Here is a 23,418-nt window from a genome sequence, read left to right as displayed (position 1 = left end):
ATACCATACTTTTTGATATAGCATGAATGATAAGTATGACCATATGTGTTACAATAAAAACAAGTAGGAGAATGCTTATGATATTTGTTTTTAGCTTGAGCTACCGGTTTTCTATATGGTCGCTTCTTTTTAGCAGTGCGAGTATAACCTAGACCAGTTCGATCACCAACATTTCTAGTTTGATTAAGCAGGTTATCTAATTGCAGTTTACTGTTTGTGAGACGTGTGAGTTTTTCATTTAGTTTAAAATTGTCCTCTTGCAAAGTCTCGCAAGTCTCACAGACAGGTTTTTGACATAAGTTACTAGCAGAGCAGTTACATGAACTACAAGAATAGATGAGATCTAAAGTTTCATTTTCCAGTTTTAATTCATCTAATTCTTTTTGTAATTGGCTTATTTTTTGTTCGTTTATCAGGATTATTCTTTTCCTATCAATGTTAATTCTAGCCAATTTCTTTAATTCATCATGCAACTCGACATAAGCATCATACAATACATCATAAGGAGGTGAATCATTCGAAGTGGATGAGGTGTCAGAATATACCTCATCATTGCCCTTGCATGAGTCTGAATTTGTATTGATGTCAGATCTGGCCATCAGACACAGCTTTGCTGACTCCTCCTCACTATAGGTGCTCGATGTCGATTCCTCCTCAGGTACATCCCAAACGATGTAAGCTTTCTTGGATTTGAAGTCCCTGGGAGTGCTCTTCTCTGAATCAACCTTCTTTAGGTAGGTTGGACACTGAAACCTCATGTGCCCTACCTTTCCACACTCATGGCAAGTGAAGCGATCCTTGTTATTCTTGCCTTTACTGGTTGACTCTTTCGCTTCCTTCTTTTGAAACTTTTTGAGTCCTCCTTTTCTTTTAATGAATTTGCTAAATTTTCGGACTAGGAGACCCATAGTTTCATCATCTAGATCGGAATCAGATTCATCATCAATTTTCTCTTCTTTGTCTTTGGAGGTCGTGGCCTTCAAAGTGATGCTCTTCTTCTTCCGGTCTGATTCTTCATTCATGGTCAAGCGACCCAACTCCATTTCATGCTCTTGAAGTTTTCCAAATAAAGTAGCTAAAGGCATAGAATCTAAATCTTTAGACTCAACAATTGCAGTCACCTTTGGTTGCCATCTCCTGTCAAGACAACGCAAAACTTTATTAGTTAGTTCACCTCTAGCAAATGATTTATCGAGAGCAACTAAATGGTTGACAATATGAGTGAATCGCTTTTGCATATCACATATTGATTCGCTTGGTAACATGCGAAACAACTCATATTCGTGGGTCAGCGCGTTCAGTCTTGCGCGCTTGACTTCGCTAGTGCCTTCGTGAGTCACTTGTAAAGTGTCCCACATTTCTTTCGCATTATGGCACTGCGAGACCCTAAAGAATTCATCATATGATAGGGCCGATGTGATGATGTTTTTGGCGCGCAGGTTATGCTGGACCTTTTTGCGCTCATCATCGGTCCATAAACTTTTCGGTTTATCTTTAGGTTGATCGTCCACAAGATGTTGTGGAACGTAAGGGCCGTTGACTACGGATTCCCAAATATCCGAGTCTATGGCCTCAATAAAAATTTGCATGCGCACTTTCCAGTAGGCATACCCTTCACCACTGAATATTGGTGGTCGATTAATGGATGACCCATCACCACCAAATGGATTTGAAGAACCCATTCCTTTTCCCTTTAGGATCACGAATACGCGGTTGAGCTAGCACTTCGTACTAGCTCTGATACCACTTGTTAGGTATCAGTGGTTACAATACACCTAGAAGGGGGGGGTTGAATAGGTGTCGCGGTTAGAATTACCGCTTTTCGCAAATCAACACTTAATGCTGAATCAACCCTATTTAATCGATTAAGGAGAAAAGGATAATCGATTATAAGCACAGTCTTAATCGATTAACACAAAAAACAGTTTTAAACAGAAACTATTTTAATCGATTAATAGAAACAGTATAATCGATTAACACAGGAATATTAATCGATTAAACAGAACCAGTAAGCAATTACAGAAACGATTAAATGCGAAACAAATAACCGATAACAGAACGAATACAGAGCTTACAAATTTGTATATCAGAATAGCTTGCAATACAACAAAAGAACAGAATGTATTAGTTGAATCAAATATACAAATTAAATCGATTGAAAAACAGTAAAGAGAGAGAGAGAAACAAATCCTGCAACTCGAATTTTTATCCTGGTTCGTTTGCTGTCCACTGCAAACTACATCCAGGCCTCCCGGCTGACTTGGGAGATTTCCTTCACTATAATCGAATCAATGTAATTTACAAACACATTATCCAATTACAACACTTAGCAAATGACAAGAAATCAAAGAAACTATCCAATGGTTTGACTCCCTTCCTACCGATAAAGAAAACGTTTCTTTCGGCGTAGCCCCAGCCAAAGAATCTCTCGTTCTTTCCTTTTCTTACACTCTAAGCTATGAAGAAACACACAATCTCTACTGGTGATACGACACCAAGAGATTCCCTTTCACAACAATTACACAAGAATTACAAGAGTAATATTAAGCTATACCTAAGCTCAAATACAACATGAAGGCTTTACTCTAATGCACATTTAACACAAACACATGTGAAATGACAAGTATTAGTTATGAAAACAGAAGTTACAGAATTATAAAATTCATGAAAAACGCATCAAAAATATGCATGAACATGTGAGGGAAAACATGAGAGATTATAACATGAAATGCACTCAATCCTAAAGCAAGGAATCTCTCATTTCTAAACTCACTAATGCAATTAACAAATAGATGCAGCAATTAACACGTAGAATGCTCTAACTCTCTAATAAATGCAACATGCAACTTATGAGATTAATTCTGAAAACGCAGTTTATAAAGAATCAGTCCAGAACCCCAGATAATCGATTAAATACCTTCTTAATCGATTAACGGGACTAAAAATCATAACTGATTCTGTTTTTCAGTTTTTCAGTTTTAACAACTTAAAAATCAGTTAGGTTAATCGATTAACGTAAAGCTTTAATCGATTAACTGCATTACAAAAACGTGTTCCAGTGGCAACCACTTTACACAGCAGTTGGGTTAATCGATTAAAGGTATGGTTAATCGATTAACACTAAATAAAATATGTATTTTCAAATAGAAAACATCAAATATGTTATGCACTTAGATAATACATGTTTGACACTTAGTTTTATGCCTAGAATGCATATATACATGTATTTATGTAATGCATGAACATATTATGAATGACATATCTCATGGATGAAATGATTTAAAAGATAAATGCATGTGAGACATGTATTAGGTGCCCTAAGCCTTCGACTCAACTTAAACTAGAAACTAGTCTAAGCCTAGTACCAAATAAAAGACTTAAGCACGTTGAATTGTTGGTTATCTTCAAGCACTTTTAGGCACACGTTGTCCTCATCAAAACCATGACGTTCAAGGAGAGCTTTCCAAAGTGTTCCTCTTGACATGCACACTTTCACTAGTCCCTTCTCAGTCCAAACATATTTTCCACTAGGTATTCCATACTTATGAATATAATAGGAAGCAAAAGTATGACCATGAATACCACAATAAAAACATGTAGGCATTTTACTATTATGTATATATCTATTTGAGCTACATGTTTTCTAAGTGGTTTCCTCTTTTTAGCATGCATGAATCCAATTCCAGCATGATTACCAATGTTTCTTGTGTTTGCTAGTAAATTGTCAAGATTTTGACGACTATATGTGAACTTTGTGAGTCTTTCTTTTAAAATAGAATTTCAGATTATAACTATTCACAACTTTCACAGATAGAAGTCTCACATAATTTAGAAGAAAAATTACGTGAGCCACATGCATAGATAAGATCTACAATTTCATTTTCAAGTTTAAGTTCATCAATCAAAGTCTGCATTTCAATTATTTTCTTTTCATGCAACAATATTACCCTTTTACGATCTACACTTATCCTAGCAAGTTTCTTATGTTCCTCATACAACTCGATAAAAGCAGCATACAGTTCATCATTCTCAAGCATGTTTTCAGAACTATCCGAACATAAACTAGAATGAAGGGAATGTACCTCACTAGATTCTCCTTGATCACATAAATTTGTGGAATCCTGTGTGTGAGCCATAAGACATAGTTTTGTTGTCTCCTCTTCATTTGATGTGCTTTAAGTTGATTCTTCCTTGGGAACATCGCATACGATGTATGATTTCTTTGACTTGAAGTCCCTCGAGGTGTTCTTATCACCCTCAACCTTTTTCAGATAGGTTGGGAATTAGAACTTCATGTGCCCAACTTTCCCCCACTTAATTAGTTAGTTCAATTTTAGCAAATGATTTATCTCATGTAACTAAATGATTTATGATATTGATACGTGCCAAAAATACCTAATTTTCATACACTTTTCATGGAACTTATCCCATGCAAAACCAACTTAATTAAACACTTTTTAGATAAATTATCATACTTTGATTATATATTTTGTCCACCTATTTTCCAAATCTTTGTGTGAAGTTTTCTAGGAAATAAAGAGAAGAAAAAGAATCAAGAAAAAATAGTCAAGCAAGGAGGTGACCACATAAGCCACTTTTGATGCACGCATGGCAAGCTAAGTGCTTGACCACAAGATGGACCAAAAACATGAAGCTACTCACTAACCAGCCTGGTGTGAACACTCAGCACCACCCAACTGACCTGACACCAACTTGGCTCGGTCAGACACAAGCCTTACATGGTCAGACTCAAGCATGAACAAGCCAACATGATGAAGCAGACAACTCAGCGTGCACCTTGGGACCGCCTAGCTGGAATCACACACCTGGCCAGAGCAGGACAAGCTGCTCAAGCAGGCAGCTCAGTGTGGCCTCCTAAGCAGCCATGCGGGCTGGACCCAGCAAAGGGATCAACTTGAATTAGCCACCAAGAAACTATGACATCACGCATAACCTTACATGACAAGGCCTCTGATCACTTTTCAGAATAACCGACAATAGCATGGTCAAGTAGATCACAAATAGCTTTGGTGAGTCAACACCAAGCAGATGACTAAGCTGCTTGGTCATGGACCAAACCCATGCTGAAGGGTTTAGTGTGCCCAACGTGGACCAAGAGAGGGGTCAGGCGGTTATGGGTTGGCTATAAATAGAAGCTCTCTCCCACATTCAAAAACACATTCTACACATTCATTCTAATTCATTCCACATATTTGATACACATTCTTCTTCTTTACTTCTTCTCTCTAAGAAATTCTGGCCACGGTTCTAATCTTGCTCTAGGTAAAGTTTTGTAATTTTTACTTAGAATTAAAGAGGAGAAAGGAGATGACAAATGTGATACAAAAACATAATTTTGTAATCTCATTTGGGTCCAAAAGCATCTCATCCTTGGATAGATGGCTTATGCTCCTACACATTGATTTGGATTATAGTGTAATTTTATTTATTCTCTTCAATTGTAAGATCTTTTGCTTTCAATATATTCAAGTTATTACTTTTGGTTAAGTTTTGATTCTTTAAGAATTTCTTAATGTAGTTTTAGCTTGATCACCTAAAACTTGATTTAAAGATCCAAAAAATGCTTATTCTCAAAGTGTTGATAAGTGAACTAAAAAGTATAACCTACACCTTAGTTCACTTCCCATATCAAGCATCTATTTTAAGCAACTTATGTTCAAGGCTAAATGATTTTAATGGAGCCTGAAGTAGGGTGTGACAACCTGCTCTGACGAGTGGCACTTAAATATTGTTTAATGTATTATATAAGGTTTGAAAGTCATCTTATCATACTAGGACACCAGATGAAGGATTTAGAAATGGTGTATCGAATTAACCGAAAGTATAGCACATAATTGGTTAATGTTTTTCAAAATCATTTAAGTCTAGAAGTAATTCCATATTTCAAACCAATTTTATCCTTAAGAATTTGTGAATATTAGTTTATGTTTCTTTGTTAACTTTTTATGCAACATATCATAAAAATTATCAAAAACGTTGTTAATCATTATTTCTGCTATAATATGCCTATATAATTGTATTCTATTAATGCAATTCTCTTTGGTTTGACATAACCCTATACTATACTACAATTGAGTCTTGAACAGATATGCAAGTGTAACATAGTAAAGTGTTGACTTATAAATTTTATTTGTTGATTAAAAGATTCCTAAAAACATAAAGTTCAAACCAATTCCTGGTTTGTAACTTTGTACATAGGAATAATATGCAAAAGAGTGCAATCCAATCAATGGATTGTTCCATGACAAATAAAGAGTGATGAATAATAATCTAACCACTAACATTTACTTTATGTCATTTATTTTCTACTACTAACATTTACTTTCTATTATTTACTTTTCGCAACTAACATTTATTTTCTGTCATTTACATTTCCGCAACTAACATTTATTTATTGCTTTATCTTTTATTCTTTATACCAACTCTTTGAAAGAAGTGGTACGGTTAACTTCTAACTTTATTCTTTTGTTTATTTTATTATTTGATACCAACCTTTTATAAGAAATGGTATGGTTAACTTAATAAAATGAGACCGACCTTTATGGTATGGTTAAAAGGAACCCGAAAAGGGAGTAAATAAATAAAGTCACCAAATAAATATGTTGCTCATCACTCATCACTCTAAAATAAAATAAACTTGCAAGGCACTCGAATTACCCTTCAACAAAGTGACACATTTTATTGTTGAGAGGCGGCTTCCCGCTTCCCATCGAATCTTGCTTTCAACAGATATGAGTAAAACGCTTTTGCATATCGCAAATATATACATTTGAAAACATTCTAAACAACTTATATTCATGCGTCAAAGCATTTAGCCGCCCCCGTTTCACTTCGCTTGTGCCTTCGTGGGTAACTTGTAAAGTGTCCCCATTTCCTTCGCACTATGACATTGAGAAACCCTAAAGAACTCGTCCTAAGATAATAACAAAGTGATAATATTTTTTTGCTTTTAAATTTTGTTGAACGTATTTTTCTCATCATCACTCCAAAGGCTTTTTGGTTTCTCTTTTATCTCACCCTCCACTAGGTGTAGTGGAGTGTATAGACCATTGACCAAGACCTCCAAAAATATATATATGTTAATAGCCTCAATGAAAATTTTCAGGCGAACCTTCTAGTCGGCGTACCCTTTGCCACTGAAAACTGGAAGGTGACTGATGGATGCACCATCACCGTCAAAAAGGGTTAGTAGAGCCCATAGTGGTCTTGGCCTAGGATCAATGATCTAAGCGCTCATTCTAGTACTATTGTACCAGCTCTGATACCACTTGTTGGGGTAAAATCATAGTATACACACATTTAGGAGGTGAATAGGTGTAGTCGTACAATATAGCAGATTTTCCGGTTTATCGCAAATATCACAATACAGACCAAGATAATCGATTATCTAACAGTTTAATTGATTATTCACTTTAGATAATCGATTATTCACATAATTAATCAATTATTCATTAACTCAGAAATCTTAAAAAACGCAGGTTTCTTGATGAATAAGTTTCACGAAAATAGTTCTTTTAGATTCAACTGCTTAACAAAAATATACTAAACTGAATATGCAGATTAAGATTCATTTTAAGCAATTATAAATAATCAAAACTAATATACATAAAAACGGAAAGGAAAGAGATTAAGGATAGAGAAAGGTGCACCAAGAGATTTTATCATGGTTCGTTTGCGGGTCAACTTGCAAACTACATCCAGATCTCCCCGTCTAATACTGGGAGATTTTTCTTCAATGTGAAATTGAATGTATTTTTACAAAAAACACTTCCTATTCAATACAAGACTTTCATTCTTGGACTATGGAGGTCCCTGGTCGTTTTGCCACTCAACCCTCTATGGATACCTCACCATCTATGGTTCTAGCTCCTCACCAATCCTAACTCACTTCCAAGAACCTTGTAATAGTGAATCATTCAATCTAACCACAACTAGGATTTTAAACCTAATTCTCAAGACACTTAAGAACCTTCAAATCTCTAAACTAAATTGAAAAACTAAATCTGAGTAATAATGCACCTAAACTGTGCTGATATCACTATAATCTCATACCTAAATTTTAATGATAGAAATCACACAAGAACTCATAGTTTCTACTATGATTTATGCATGGTTTTCTCAAAATGCACTTTTCTCAAAGATATGAATGTTTGTAAACTTTTTTCTATTGATTCTTAAAGAAACACTAACTCTAATAACAGAAGATTTCAGTCAAAGAGTTCATAGAAAAATATGAAATTTTTAAGATTCTAAACTAATGAGAATAAAAATATTTTTTATACAATATAGTTTTATGTTGATCTAATTGATTATCAAGATTGGTAATCGATTATCAAGATTGGTAATCGATTATTGAAATGCTAAAAATAAGATATTTGATGGACATAATCGATTACCAAGACTGGTAATCAACTATCGATGCCATAAGACCAAATTCTTTAGCTAATGAAACTCTGAATAATCGATTATCACTAGGCATAGTCAATTATCAGATTTCATAAAGAGATAATGGAATATCATCTTAATCTAATCGATTATAAGAGCTAAAAGGTTTTTATATGAAGAAGGAACCTCCTACATGATGTATGTATATGCAATGCATGATTTCAAAATATATACATTTTATGCAATAAATTATGCATGTGCAATGCATGAGCATTATATTATCATGTATGGATGAATGAATGGAATGACTCAATATTAATTAAATCCAATTTAGTTCTTGTGAGACCTGCATCCTAGGTTCATCTAACCTAAACTCAAACTAAGCAATCAACTTAGGACTTCTATAAAATATAAAAGAATCCTAACTCTATGATAACCTTGAGTGTTAGCATATTGCTTTGATGGCTTCATCTTTAAGCTTTCACATAATCTTTATCTTGTTCTTGTCTTCATCAAAACTAAGTACATTTATCACACTTGCAATGTTTTTGATTCCTAATGCAATGTAAGATATAAGGTTGTAACAAACAACTAAAATTTTAAACCGATAATGGAAATCAATAAGGAGAACATAAATCACCAACCACTGTCATTGTAAAGAGTGAAGGCCATATGACAGTAATTGCAAAAGCAATATCATTGATTGTTATAGAATAAATAAGTCATTAGTAATGTATTTCAAAAATCAGATAAGGCCATAGTCATGTACTCAATTCGTTTAAGAGTCAACCTAGTAATCAAAATGCAACAAAATTCAAAACCCATAAACCCTAGAATGAATCAAGGAAAGATCATAACCCAAACTTTGAAAGACAATACCAAATCATAGTAGTTCACAAATCATTGTTATGCCCTTTTTTGTAGTAAATGTCATATTCTTAACAAAGAAAGATAAAAAAATATAAACTTTGACTCCCAAAGAAAGTAGTGAAGGTCTTATACTACATTTTAGGGATCTCAACATCATTTTAAGCCATGAAAGGAGTGTGAAAGAGTTTTGTAACAAAAATAATACAAAATGTAAATGAGAAACCTTCTACGATATTAAAGGACTCATTTTTAACAAAACATATTCCGAAAAAAAGAAAACTTGAAACCAATAGAAAGTAGTGAAGGCCACATTATTAACAAAGAAATACAAAAAATGTAAACTTTGACTCCCAAACTATGTAGTGAAGGCCAAATTCTTAACAAAGAAATACAAAAAATGTAAACTTTGACTCCCAAACTATGTAGTGAAGGCCTTATATTATATATTAGGGACCTCAATATCATTTTCAGCCATAAAAGGAATGTGAAAGAATTTTGTAACAAAAATAATACAAAATGTTAACTGAAAACTTTCTATGGCATCAAAGGACTCATTTTTAACAAAAAATTAGGCAAACATAGAGAAAGTAACAAATGCCATATTTTTAACAAAGAAATATAAAAATGTAAACTTTGACTCCCGAAGAAAGTAGTGAATGTCTGATTTCATCTCTGTAGGGACCTCAACGTCATTCCCAACAATAAAAGGTCTATGAAAATTCACAAGGGCCACTTTCGGCAAAATGAAAAACTGAGCAAAGATGGAAAACATAAGCTTTAGATTTTCAACAATGGCAACTAAATAAATAATGCTACCTTAAGTAAATAATTAAGAGATCTAAATGAGATAGATACGATGAAGCAATAATGAAGAGGTAGATGTAAGAATGAGAAATGAAGGGGTATACGCAAAGTACCACTTTCAACGGAGGGAAAGTGTGTGAGACATGCAGTTAAAATGGGTAGTAAATACGGTGATAACCCCAAATTCAAATTGATTATAATGTATAGAATATGCCCAATTCTGTAATTATATAAACCCATAATAAAAAAATTATAAAAACCAAACAGTAGACAATGTTCAATGATATTATTATCCCTAATATTTATGCATTGTACAACAAAATGCCAAAACCCATTTAATAATTGCATGTGATAGTAATAATGACACATACGCCTTCATTTGGTAGGAGAGAAAGAGAGGAGAAAGAAAATGAGAGTAGAGAAATTGAGGAGAAATATATTCTCTCTCCTTTGGTTGAAGAGATAATTTAAGAAGAGAGAGTAAAAACGAAGTGAGACCACCAAAAAAATTTCTTCTCTCATATGAAGAGAAATTGAGGGAGGAAGAGTGAAAGAGTAAAATCACTCATTTCACTTCTTTTTCTATACAACCAAACAACATAAAACTTCATTTTATTTCTTACATTTTTTCTCTTTTCACTCTTTTTCTTACATATTTCTTTCTTCTTACTTGCCTTTCAAACCAAATGAAGCCACCAATGGGTGTTGGTTCAAGTGGTACATGTTTGATTCTCCTTAAGTAAGGTCTCGGGTTCGAGTCTTGTGGATGAAAAAAATGTCCGTTGGGAGAGTTAGCCCCATGTATTTGTGGATATTCCCAACTCAGACATGATTGCCTCCAGTACGATGATACCTTTGAGAAACCAAATGAAGCGACAAGCAAAAATTAAAAATCCATTTTACAGATACAATGACAAAATTTCCCATAAAATTTGAAGATAATAATTAAGGTATGTGTATATTTCAGTAATAATTACAATACATGATAAACATTTTTTTTTCTTTTTTTAATTAGTTGAAAAATGTTATTAAAATTATATCCCATCGTAATCCAAGTAGATATACCATATCCATCGGGACAGTTGTCATTACATGAAGCGACACTGACCATTACCTACCTCAAAAAGTTGGTTTTGTTGCTTAAAACTCCAAAACTAACTCCATGGAAGAAGATGGTGAAGTTGTTCTTCAATCTTCCTTCAACTTCACAAACAATCTTTTCCTTATTCTCATTCTCTAACAAACTCTCATCTCAATTTCCATCTCTACAAACAAGACCTCTCTCCCAATACAAGCGCACCATCATGTCCATAAACTTACACTCACATGTCTTTGCTGGTAACCCTCTTAGATCCAAAACACCAAACCCAGTTAATCCAATTTCACTAAATTCGGCATTTGAAACACTCAAATGCCGAATTCTAGATAGCAACAATAACTCGCTATCTCCGAATTTCAAAGTATTGCCTTTAAGAAATGGGAGGCCGTTGGCTTCTTCTTCTTTAACAGAAGGGAATTTGGGGTTGAGTTGGAATCTAGGTTGGATCGGGTTGGGGGAATTGAAGGGTATTTTGGTAAATTGTGGTGGTGCTGAATTGAGCGGTGAGTCGTTTTTGTATCTGGGTTCGAGTGTTGAGGATGATGAGGTTTATTGGGCGATTGATGTTTCTGATGAGGGTGGGTTGGTGGCTGAATTTGATAGCATGAAGTTGTGTTTTGTGGAATTGAGAACGCTAATGGTGGCTACTGATTGGGAGGATTTGAAAGCCATGGGTAACTTGGCTATTGCTGGTCATGTAAGTTGTATTGTGTCCTAGATTTTTGTAAATTGTCGATTTAGTGAATGAATTTAAATCCTGGAAACAACCTCTTATGAGACTAAGGCTTGTGAAAGTGCTTATATTTGCCCTCCCGTATTCCACTCCGTACTCTAGTCCCATTTTCCTAGGTGAAACCCTCGTGTACCGGGTTGTCCTTTTTCTCATTTTAGACCAAGTGTTGAACTCTCGGAAACAGACTCTACCTTTGCGAGTTTAAGGCTGTGACGCTGCGTATATCTACCATCCTATAATGACACATTAGGTGGGAGCCTCGTGCTTTGGGCTGCCCTTTTATCATTTTAGTCCATGAAATTATCTTCCATTAGTGGAAAAAATCCCTAGATTTGGAGACAAATATGAGTGGTGTTTGTAATTTAAGGGATTAGAATGACCATTTTCTAAAGAGGGAATAATATGATTGACTTTTATAAACTAGAGTGAATACTCAAGTCTATCCCGGATATAAAATTTGCCCCTCATTTAGTCCATGGAAAATAAAAAAATTGTTACACGGTTCCCAAGAGTATCAAATGCCAGTCAAATTAGTCATTTTCAAACAAATCTTTAGGGCACACTAGTCCTTTCTTGGAATTAGAGTAATTTGGAATTTTTCATCTCTCAATGATTAGATTATGCTTTCCGAAGAGAATTAAACCACACAACCTGGTACAATTTGTAAGTTTGTTTTACTCTGTAGTTTGTACCTCTTGTCAGAACCTTTTTTATGGTTTTTGTTTAATGCGTGATTTAGATGTCTTGTGTTCTGTTGTGTTGGGCAGGGATTCATTAGTCAGTGAAGAAACTGTTTGAAGTGATAATTTGTGAGTGGTAGGTTTTTCTTTGAGTAAACTATCACTTAAGTCCTCCAAAGATGACAACATCACTAGTGGGGTCCTTAAAAGATTTGTCTCTTCATATAAGTCCCTAAAAGTTTTGAAACACCACACATGGTGACATTTTGAAACTTTCAGAGTTTTATTTGGTTGTAGAAATCTTTTAATGACCCAACTGGTGACACTGACGATGTCATCTTTGGAGGATTAAATTGAGGGTTTACTTGTTCCCCTTTTTATTGTGGAATCCATGCTTTGTCCACTTAAGAAACTTATGTTAGTTTTGTGAGCGTCGATCGGTGCCTGAATTGAGTAGCGAAGCAGGCCTTATTTTGCCAAAAAGCATAACCCTGAGTGTTATATGACTGAAGTGAGTTAGAATACTTGAGTTTTGTTTTTGGTGGATTAAAGCTTATGAAGAGGAATAATACTTGATTCCAAGGATACTTATAGGGGACCAATAAAAGTTCACCAGCAGGAATTGAACTCGAGACCTATTTCCGATGCTATTCAATCCTGCTAGCTGAGCCAACTCTTGTTGATAGAATCTTTTACTTGATTGACACTAAAATCAATATCTTGAAAGAAGGAGAGAAAATGAAGATCAGAACATAATATTTCAAAAACACTATGGATTTTTAATGTCAAATACTAAAATATTCTATAAAGCTTCCTGCAGTTATATAATTTAGTTAGTTGAAAATTTATCATACTAATAGGGAATGGTGCTTTTCTAATGCCTGGGTTTGGCCAGGCCAGGGCACTGTTAGAATGGCATAATTTATCACGTTTTTGTGGACATTGTGGAGAGAAAACAGTCCCAAAGGAAGCTGGGAGGCGAAAGCAGTGTTCAAATGAATCATGCAAAAAGAGGATCTATCCACGCCTTGACCCGGTTAGATTCTGTTTTAATTGGTAAGGATCCATGGATAATGAAGTCTTTTGCTGACGATTTCTCTGGTGCCTGTCTACCTGGTGTGCAGGTGGTAATTATGCTAGTTATAGATCGAGAGAGTGACCGTGCTCTTTTGAGCAGACAATCGAGATTTGTACCAAGAATGTGGAGCTGCTTAGCTGGTTTCATAGAGGTACATGCTTGACCAGACCTCTTTATATTCCACAGACTCAAAAATTCAACCATTATACAATGAAATTGTGTGGATTATGCCCATTAGCTACCATTAACTGATAAGTTGTATTGGAAACTAATTTGAACTTCTGTACAATATTTGCAATTGCTGATGGCTACCTTAATAGCAATAATATTTCTTTTCCTGAAATGACAATTTGTTTTTATAGATTGTATAAATTCATTTGGTAACTTTGTATAATCTGAAATTCCCGAACATCTTTTAATTGTTAGTTGGTAAATGAAAAATAAAAACACTTGCTATGTTTTGTACTCTGAAAAGTTCAACCTTCTGCTTAGAGAGAAACTCGTATATGATTAAAGCGGGTTTCTCTGGCATGAGAATTCATTTTATGCATGGATAATATGCTAGTTGTTCTAGTTTTATACTCCTTTCTCAATATATTTAAAGACTTTATAAGCTTGTCTCCGCTTGTTGCATTAAGCCTGGAGAAAGCTTGGAGGAGGCTGTGAGAAGAGAAACATGGGAGGAGACTGGTATTGAAGTGGGAGATGTTGTATATCACAGTTCTCAGCCATGGCCTGGTATAACTTCTACACTTTTATTTTCTGTTCATTGTTATGTGCAATTGTCCCTTTTGGATAGAAAATATTATGTGCAATTAGTCCAATTCAAAGATTATTTAGATAATTCACAGTATGCCTTTATTTAGATAATCATTGTAGTCCTTGTCAAGAATCAACTCTCCCAAAACCTTTAAGCTGTTGGATTAATGCACATGAATGATTTTATATATCTTACATGCCCCCCTCATGCAATATCTCTTTAGGCTTGAAGTGTGGACCATGCACAGGCCCACCATGCTTTGTTCTTACTTTTTGTTTTTGTTTAGAAGAATGAAGACGGTTGAGACCGTTAGAAGCCCAAGTAAGAAGAGTAAATCAAATGGAGGTTAATCCAATCTCTAGAGGCAAAAATATCGAGAAAAACCACAGACGAAATGATTAGGAAAGACTTAGAGATTAATGTTTCGTAATGTATATAATTTTGATCAGGGACGGTGCCATGTGGTGGTGAGGGTGTGCAAATTGCACACCCTGATTTTTTTTTAAATTATATATTTTTTAAAGGAAAAAATGTATACATTAACAGTGTAAGAGTTTTATATATTGTCAGCATACCATACACCATTCTTTTAATCATCATTGTTTCTTCGAAAAAAGTAATTCAAATAAATGGTACATGATGCATATGTATAAATCTTTACACTGACAATGCATTAATATTATGTTCTATTTTGCAATACTTATATATATATATATATGCATAGAAATTCACACACATATATATTCATAAAAATTCATATATAAATATTCATATATATATGTTTATAAGTCATAATGCTAAAAATAATCTTAAAAATAAAGAATGTATATAAATTATCAAGTAATATTATATAAATTCTGAACTAATATTATATAAGTTATGAAGTAATATATATTCAAATTATAAGAGCCATAGGTATAATATTTCATAGGTCATGATAGCAAAATAGTACACCTTATTTATGTTCCAACTAAAAAAAATAGGTTTCCCAGCTCACTGGTCACATTTTAATAAGTTTATGAGGCTAAAAAAGAAATTGGGCTTAAAAGGCAGGAATAAAAGCCCATCAAACCCGTTTTTGATAAATAAATAAAACTAGGGTTTTAACAAACCGGGTTGCACATGACCCGGTTAGCCTTCTTCTCTACCCTTCCAATGACGGCTGTGTAATCAGTTTGAACCTTCTTCTCTACCCTTCAATGGCGGCTAATCGGCTATTATCAGTTTGAACATGCTTCTCTACCCTTTTAATAGCGACTATGTGATGAGTTTGAACCTTCTTCTCTATTCGATTGAGAGAGAGTGAGGACATGAAGAAGAGAGTGAGAGAGAGAGGAAGTGAAGTTGTGACAGAGATTTAGGGATCGGTGGGCTCGTCGACTCCACCGGTTTTACGCACCTGCACGACGATCTCACCGATCTCATGGAGGCGCATCCAAGACTGAGATCGAGCACGGGTTGGAGGTTGAGGATCGTAAGATCGTGCGATCTCACGAGTAAGCTCGCGATTTTGACTACCTTGCCTACATACAAGAATATTAGATAGAGACTAAGTATTGACTTGGTTGAATGAGATATGCATGGATGAATGACTCCTTATTAACTTGTATTCAGCAATAAATGTTTAACAACTCTGTCATTAATTTATATGGAGCATGTAATTTATTTGAATAGTTATATTTAAATTTTAGTGATTTTCATATTAATGTTTTCATATTTTTATATTTTTTATAGAGAATTAGAATATTTTTTGTATTGAATATGTATTTTATGTTATAATTTTTTTATATTTATGGTAATATCCAATTTAAAGTGGGATAGATGATTATTTTGTTAATGATAATTACCTTTGATTATATGATTTGTTTAGAAATTAAAAATTATTAAGAGCAAAATAAGAAATTGGAAATTAATGCATAGTGGTAGTTAAAACAGGTTTTGCTTTTATATATTGTATAGAACTATGTATGATTTTTGTTATTTAAATTTTTAATATATGTCGCACACTCTGCTCTCGGGTCTTAGAATCATCACTGAAAATATAGAGCATTATGACATCGTTCAACCCATATAGCCGATCCCACCTAATGGATTAAGGCTTGGTTGTTGTTATAGAAGAATGAGAAGAGTAAGGATCAAACTCTTGACCACTTTGTCACAGAGGCTCTAGTACAATGTTAAGAGTCAACTGTCCCAGAAGCTTAACCTATTGGTTTAAGGCACATGAATGATTTTTATTGTCTAACAGTCCTTGACGGTTTGACCATGTTCAATGTCACTTAAATCAGAGTGAAGGTCTTGAATATTTTACTGTAAGTGAAAACTGTAATGTTTTCACATGTACGCAGATTTGAAAGAAGTCGAGTACCAATTAACATAATCTATATTAGTTTGTGGGTTCCTTTCAAATGAACTCATGTACTTCTCATGTTTTGTATGTTAATAGTTCTGGTTAACATAATCTAATGTAATGAATTAACATGTTGTTGTGTGTTCATTTCAAATCAAATTTATACATATGCTTTTCCAATCTTTTGTTTGTTACAATTTCTTACATTCTTTTGTAATGATTGTTTCTAGTTGGACCACCAAGCATGCCATGTCAGTTGATGGTTGGGTTCTTCGCATATGCTAATTCAGTTGAAATAAATGTGGACAAGGAAGAGTTAGAAGGTAAATAGACAGCAATGTTTAATTTAATCAACATAGTGCATTCCTCCATCATATGCTTCCTTGTTTTTACTTGTTTTATATGCATGGCTTCCAAGTGATGAGTAAAGGACACATGAGAGTTTCATTTTTCATTGGATAGAAAAAGAAGTCTTATTTGATGAGAAGAGAATAATACAAAAGAAGAGGATAAGATATCTTTAGAAGGAACAAAGAGAAAATGAAACTAGAACTAGGAGATCTGATAGGAACAGGTAGTATAATAGTATATTGATATGAATTAAGAAGAAAGGAGCTTAAGAGCTCTACAAGATCATGTATGAAATATCCAGTGTCTATGACTCCTCTAGAGAATTTTCTCTCTAGCCTTACTACAATATTCTCAATAATCCTCTCAAACTGTAATGATTTCCCCATATATCAGAATCCCCAATTTCTATGAGATTCCAGCCACCTCACTCCCCCTCTAACTAACTTTCATTCTTTCTATCCCTGTGGCCCACTTTCTTTCACCAAGTGTATACTTGCCAAACTTTAGGCCTTGCTTTCCCTGATTCCGCAATTGTTTCCTCCTGGTTGATAATAGGCTCATTAATATCCGGTGCTCTATCAAGATGGAAGAGCCATGAGCAAAGCATGTCAACCCCTCTCCAAGCCTACCATAGGAACCCCACTATTATCAAACCCATGAGCGGAACACCATAGGGGTGCTAAACGAGTAACCCTAAACAAAGCCTAGGCTCGAGAAAGAGTCATTAAAAGTCCATGGTTCCTTTCCTACCACCAATACACCAAAGAACAACAAAGAGTTTTGGCATCTTTGCCAGAATGAAAACCCCTAAACTTAGATAGGAGAAGCCGAATAATCTATTCTCATATTAGGAGCTAAAACAGTCAGAGGTTTGCATTTCATGAGAAAAAGCATTAGTTTTAGTGTTAATTCGTTGAAAAGCGAAAGTTCAAACAAAGGCTTTAACCTTTGAGGGAGCTTTGGAATTGAAACTAGATTTATCCAAAAATAAACTATTTGTATTGTTAGAAACAGTTCACAACTGAAAATAAGATTTATATGTCAATACTCCCAAGAGATCAAGGACCCATTTTCTTGAGTCAGGAGCAGAAGAGGGATGTATAGTGTCAATTAAAACTGTAGAACAAGGACACCAACCCTCTATATATTGTGGCCTCATTTTTAAATCAGAGTAATTCTAAGAATTTTCAAGTATTGTATGAGAAAAAAATGTATTTATAGCGTATGAGTTTTATACACTACCAGTGTATTATCTATCATTATTGTTTTATCATCATTGACTCTTCAAAAAAGTAATACAAACGAATGGTGAAGATATACTGTCTGTGTATAAACTTTTACATTGACGGTGCATAAATATTACACTGTTATATTATTCTATACATTCATAAATTATTATTTTTATGACTTGAAGGGGGTAAGAACCCAAAACAAAAGAAATTACAGTTTGTGTTGCATCTGCATGATGCAACTGAATAGACACAAAAGAGGGAGCTACATCAAAAATTGTACAACTTATTTAAGTTGTTTAAGAATCATGAGAAAATTGTGTGGTGGGATAAAGCACAACCTCAAAGTCTTGCAGGATGATAGTAGTATGTTGGGCTTTCTATGTTTGTGTCCTTGTGGGCATAGATAACAACTATTTAACTTAACTTTATTTGTCCTCACTCCCTTTTTTATCTAAAATTCAACATGCAGTAGTTTCACTAGTAAGGGCCGTTTGTGAGTTAGGTTTTAGAGGAGAATGAACTAAAAAATAAAGCATGAGAGCTATGAAATACACATGCAATATGACTCTAAAGTCCTAAAATCCTACTCGCAAAGAAACTCTTCAGCTCTTATACATATTCACTCCCTACCCCACTTCACACTTTCCTCTTTCATTTGGTTTTGCTTTTTTTGTATGTGGCAAATATATGCTTCAACTTGCTTCTCTAGATGCAAAGTGGTACAGTAGAGAAGATGTAAGAAAAGCTCTGACATTTGCTGAATACAAGAAAGCCCAAAAAAGTTCAGCTGCAAAGGTAGAACAAATGTGTAAAGGAGTAGAAAAAACTCACAGCTTGGCCACAGATTTCAATGTTGAAAGTGGTGAACTTGCTCCAATGTTTGTTCCAGGCCCATATGCAATAGCCCATCACCTTATTACTTCTTGGGCCTTCCCAGATAAAAAGTTAAATGGTGTGGAATCACTGGAATGCCATTCAAAACAACCTAGTGGTTCTGTGTCAAATTTGTACTAGTAACTAAATTTGGATATAAAGCTTATATTATTGTTGTTTTATATCTCAAGAAGGTTATATAAGTGGGGGTTACTAAATTTTCATGTCAAATAGTTGTGGAGATTCTAAACTCCTAGAATGGATGAATTTTCATTTGATTTTGCATTGTTTTTCATGTTATAGATCAATATTCCTTATAAAGATTGTTACAGTATGAAAATGTTAAGTTTAATTTCTTTGTTTTCTTTGTCCACCTATCTTATGAAAGCTTGAGCTTCTATAGTTGGGCTCATAAACTCTAGATAGTTTGATATGCGCACGTTACAGTTTTTTCCCCTTTGTGTTTCTCATTTTTATGGATTGAATTTACATACAAGGGCTTTTTTTAATTAATGTTTATATTGTTTTATAATTCTTTGATGGCAAGTGGTCTCAATTCCATTAAAACTTGAATGGGTTTTAACTTATGGGTCCATTGTTCATGGAAATTCTCTATCCCCGCTCCTTATACCACCAATACAAAAATAGGATTACCACATAAATAATTTCTTGTTATATAATAAATTATTTAAATTAACTCCTAATTGAGTTTTAATTAATCTTTACCATTCTAAATTTCTATATAAAATCAAAGCAGTTTTTTTATCTCCCATGACTTGTTTGGTCACTATTATGCTACCAAGGTGTTGAGATTCGAAACTCTTATTAGTCATCTTCTTTTATCGTATAACTTTCTCATTAGTATTCATTCATTTTTTAACCTAATAATTCTAAATTTTAACATGCTCCAATATAAAAATTAGTTTCTTCATTTTAGATATTAGTGTCTCTTCTTATCCATAATCATTTTGATGTTACCTTATATGTAGTTGATGAATTATATCAACACTAATTTATTTTCTCTTTGATGATCAATACAATGGTGGTTAGCCACTGAGTTCTCTTCCCACCAGTAGTCATTATAGTCATATCTTTTCCACTATTGATGAATTATGTCAGTAATGATTTCTTCTCTCATTAACGATTATTCTGATAGTCATTTAGCATCATTCCAATGATATTGAAGTTCTAACTATGGTCACTTACGTCAACATTGTCACGAGTATTTTCGTTTTTACTCACATTGCTAGCCGGAGGCCATTATCAATTTTTTTTACTTTTCTTTATTTATTCATTACATAATGCATACTATCTAATAGTATAAGGTTTCACTAAATTAATAAATGACCAATATATTAAATGTTAGATTCAAGCGAGTGACGCTTATTAAATATGACAACAACACAACTCGAATATGATTAGTTTTTTATTCATATAGTGAAAGAATAAAGTTATATAAAAAAATAATGTATAATATATATTATAACTTTACAAAATCATCTAAAAAGACAGGGTAACATTCACATTATATTTTTTGCATAGTAGTTATTAAATAATTATTTATCAAAAGCATCGTTCCTTTTTCAATTATTTGTGTTATTCAATTGCTTTGTTAATTTTGCTTATGGCATCTTTCTTTAATTTATTTTATGTTTTGTTTAAATTAAAGGCAGTACCACAAAGAGATCATGGGAAAAGGGGAACAACAACTACTCAAGTATGATAATGGTGATGATTAGAAAGAAATAACATTCATGAGAGCGTTCCTATGAGTTTATACTAAAGATCAGTTAAGAAGTTAACTAAGAAATTATAACTTACACATTTTATAATTCTTATCCTTTGTGTCTACCTGATTTTTAAATGTATTAGCAGTTACACAACCTAGAGAGGAAGGAGAGGGGGAATATCATTATGATTGATTTGGAGTAATCATTTTGCTTTTTCCAAAAAAAACACATAGGCACCACGTAAGCTTATATTAAAGAATAATATTTTTATTAAGGTGTTTTTTGGTTTCCCACAGGTATCCTTGCACTGCAGGCAATCCTGTCCGAGCCGAGAACATCCACAGGTAAGTGGGGCTAACTCTCCCAACGGGCATTTTTTCCATCCACAAGACTCGAACCCGGGTTCTTGTTTAAGGGGAATCAATCATGTACCACTTGAACCAACGCTCGTTGGTTTTTATTAAGGTGTTTAACAAAAGTCTATCTTATTCAGGTATGTATCAAAGACCATTCTTTAGATACTCAATTTGATTTGACAAAAAAACATTTAATAATATTTTTTTATTAAATGAAATATTTAAATTAATTACTAATATAATTAGTAGAAAATAGACAACATTTATTGTGAACTACTTTCCATTAGAAGAGATGGCATTGGAAGTATTAATGACTTTCCAATTATAATTTCAAATTATTCTTTTGAATCAATTGTGTAATTAAAATATAATTTTGAATGCCTAATTAATGTAAGCAAAATTTTGAATTAAGAGAATAAGTAATTTTTTAAAATAAAATAATTTAAAATGTCTTAAGGAAAAGGTTAAAAAAAGAGACAATATTGATCCTGAACCATCCTCTACTCTTGGGGATATGAAACGAGTTGTGAGGAAAGATATGAAATGAGTTGGAACCTTCCTCTAATTTTAATATTTAATTACCGTGATCGCAAACAACTCCTAGTCGGGAGGAAATATATGAAACGAGTTGGAACCTTCCGCTTAAACTTTTCAATTAATATTTAAAACATTTTTAAAATATTAATTTTTCTTATTTGATTAATTAATTTTAGCATTTAACTATTTGTTTAAATACCATTGTTATTTAATTAAAAAATCTTGTAAGTATTATTTACTATAAGTAATTTTTGTTAAAATATATTTTTGTTATTTATTATTATTAGGGGTGGCAATATGGGCTTGGCCTGACGGGCCAACCCGTTCGGATAGCTATTTTTAGCAGGCCGGGCTGAGAATTTTAGTCGAAAAACCTATATTCAGCCTATTTTAGTAGCCCGTTTTTTAGACGGGCCAATGAGGACCGGGCCGGGCTGGCCCGACGGGCCATTGTTAAAAAATAAAAAAACTAAAGTGTGTGACACTGTGCTGTGCGTGGGGCGTGACAACTAGCAGACTCTCTTAGCATAAACCACAAACCATTAAACTACTTCTCTCTTAGCATAAACCACAAACCACTTCAAACTTCACACTTGCATTGTGCAAAAAGCCATAAATAAGTAAACTACAAATCCATTTTCCACTTTCCAGCTCTCTTAGCATACTGATCTCAGGCTCTCTTAGCATCCATTTTTCAGCTCACTACTCATTGCTCAGGTTCTATTTTATGTTAAAAAAAATTTGTTTGATCTCCATTTCTTATTCCATTAACACCCTAATTCCATTATCTCGCAATGTTTTTTCTGTGTTAAAGCTGTTTTGTTTGACATCTACTTCTTTATATTTAATATACTTTTGTTTTACTAAAACTTGCACACTAACTGTTTGTTAAAATTCCTAAGAGCATATGTGAGAATGAGTTTGGTTTTAGAGAGGATGTAATGATCCATTAGTACAATGATACTAATGTGAGAGCGAGGAGTTTTTTACATATATATTTTTTGCAACATATATAGTGACATATGGAGATTTTGAAGGGCGAGGGAGCTTCCTAGCATAGGCTAAGACCATTACAAAATCCTTTGCTGAGGACCCAATGGTTGATGGAATTCTGTGTGATGTGGAAATTGTATCAACCCATATCTCTGCCAAATTATGTAGTCTTAGTGTTGGTACCGCTGCTTGTCCCATAAATTTAATCTCAACCTGCAACACATAATTCACTCAACAACAGTTACCATCATGTTGCTTTCATCCTACTACTACACAAAAATCATAGTGTCAAGTGTCAAAAAAAGAACAAACAATATTATATTTAATATCACTCTCCATTGTGTGAATCAAAATATATATGAATTATGAATCTAAATTGTATGTTTTGTAGCCTATTAATATTCACATAATGCTAACTTTATTTTGTATGTTTTGTAGTTATTTTGGACAACAATTAATATGGAAGGTCATAATTCAAATCCTATTAATATTGATAATGAGATGGAAGACGTTGAAGATGATATTCAAGAATCTCAATCGGTTGAATTGGGTAAGAGTGACAAACG

At 33.7% G+C, this 23,418-nt stretch overlaps 1 protein-coding gene across 2 annotated transcripts; it reads left to right on the top strand.

Annotated features, from left to right (window-relative positions):
- Positions 11,253 to 19,557, top strand: LOC109343590 (nudix hydrolase 19, chloroplastic-like). 2 transcript variants are annotated; one of them, XR_002107234.1, is made up of 7 exons: positions 11,253 to 11,876; positions 13,488 to 13,628; positions 13,717 to 13,821; positions 14,309 to 14,408; positions 17,011 to 17,103; positions 19,073 to 19,432; positions 19,474 to 19,557. XR_002107234.1 is itself a non-coding variant. In XM_019581961.1 (6 exons), exons 1-6 carry the CDS (start codon positions 11,253 to 11,255, stop codon positions 19,375 to 19,377), a joined length of 1,368 nt encoding a protein of 455 aa, XP_019437506.1. In that variant the 3' UTR covers positions 19,378 to 19,557. The 2 variants fall into 2 exon arrangements, 1 of the variants encoding a protein (XP_019437506.1); XM_019581961.1 differs by having other exon boundaries at positions 19,073 to 19,557.

This window comes from Lupinus angustifolius, chromosome LG03 (genome assembly GCF_001865875.1).
Source record: "Lupinus angustifolius cultivar Tanjil chromosome LG03, LupAngTanjil_v1.0, whole genome shotgun sequence".
Classification (NCBI taxonomy): domain Eukaryota; kingdom Viridiplantae; phylum Streptophyta; class Magnoliopsida; order Fabales; family Fabaceae; genus Lupinus; species Lupinus angustifolius.
The sequence above is the reverse complement of the archived record's forward strand: the minus strand, read 5'-3'. Positions and strand labels throughout refer to the sequence as shown.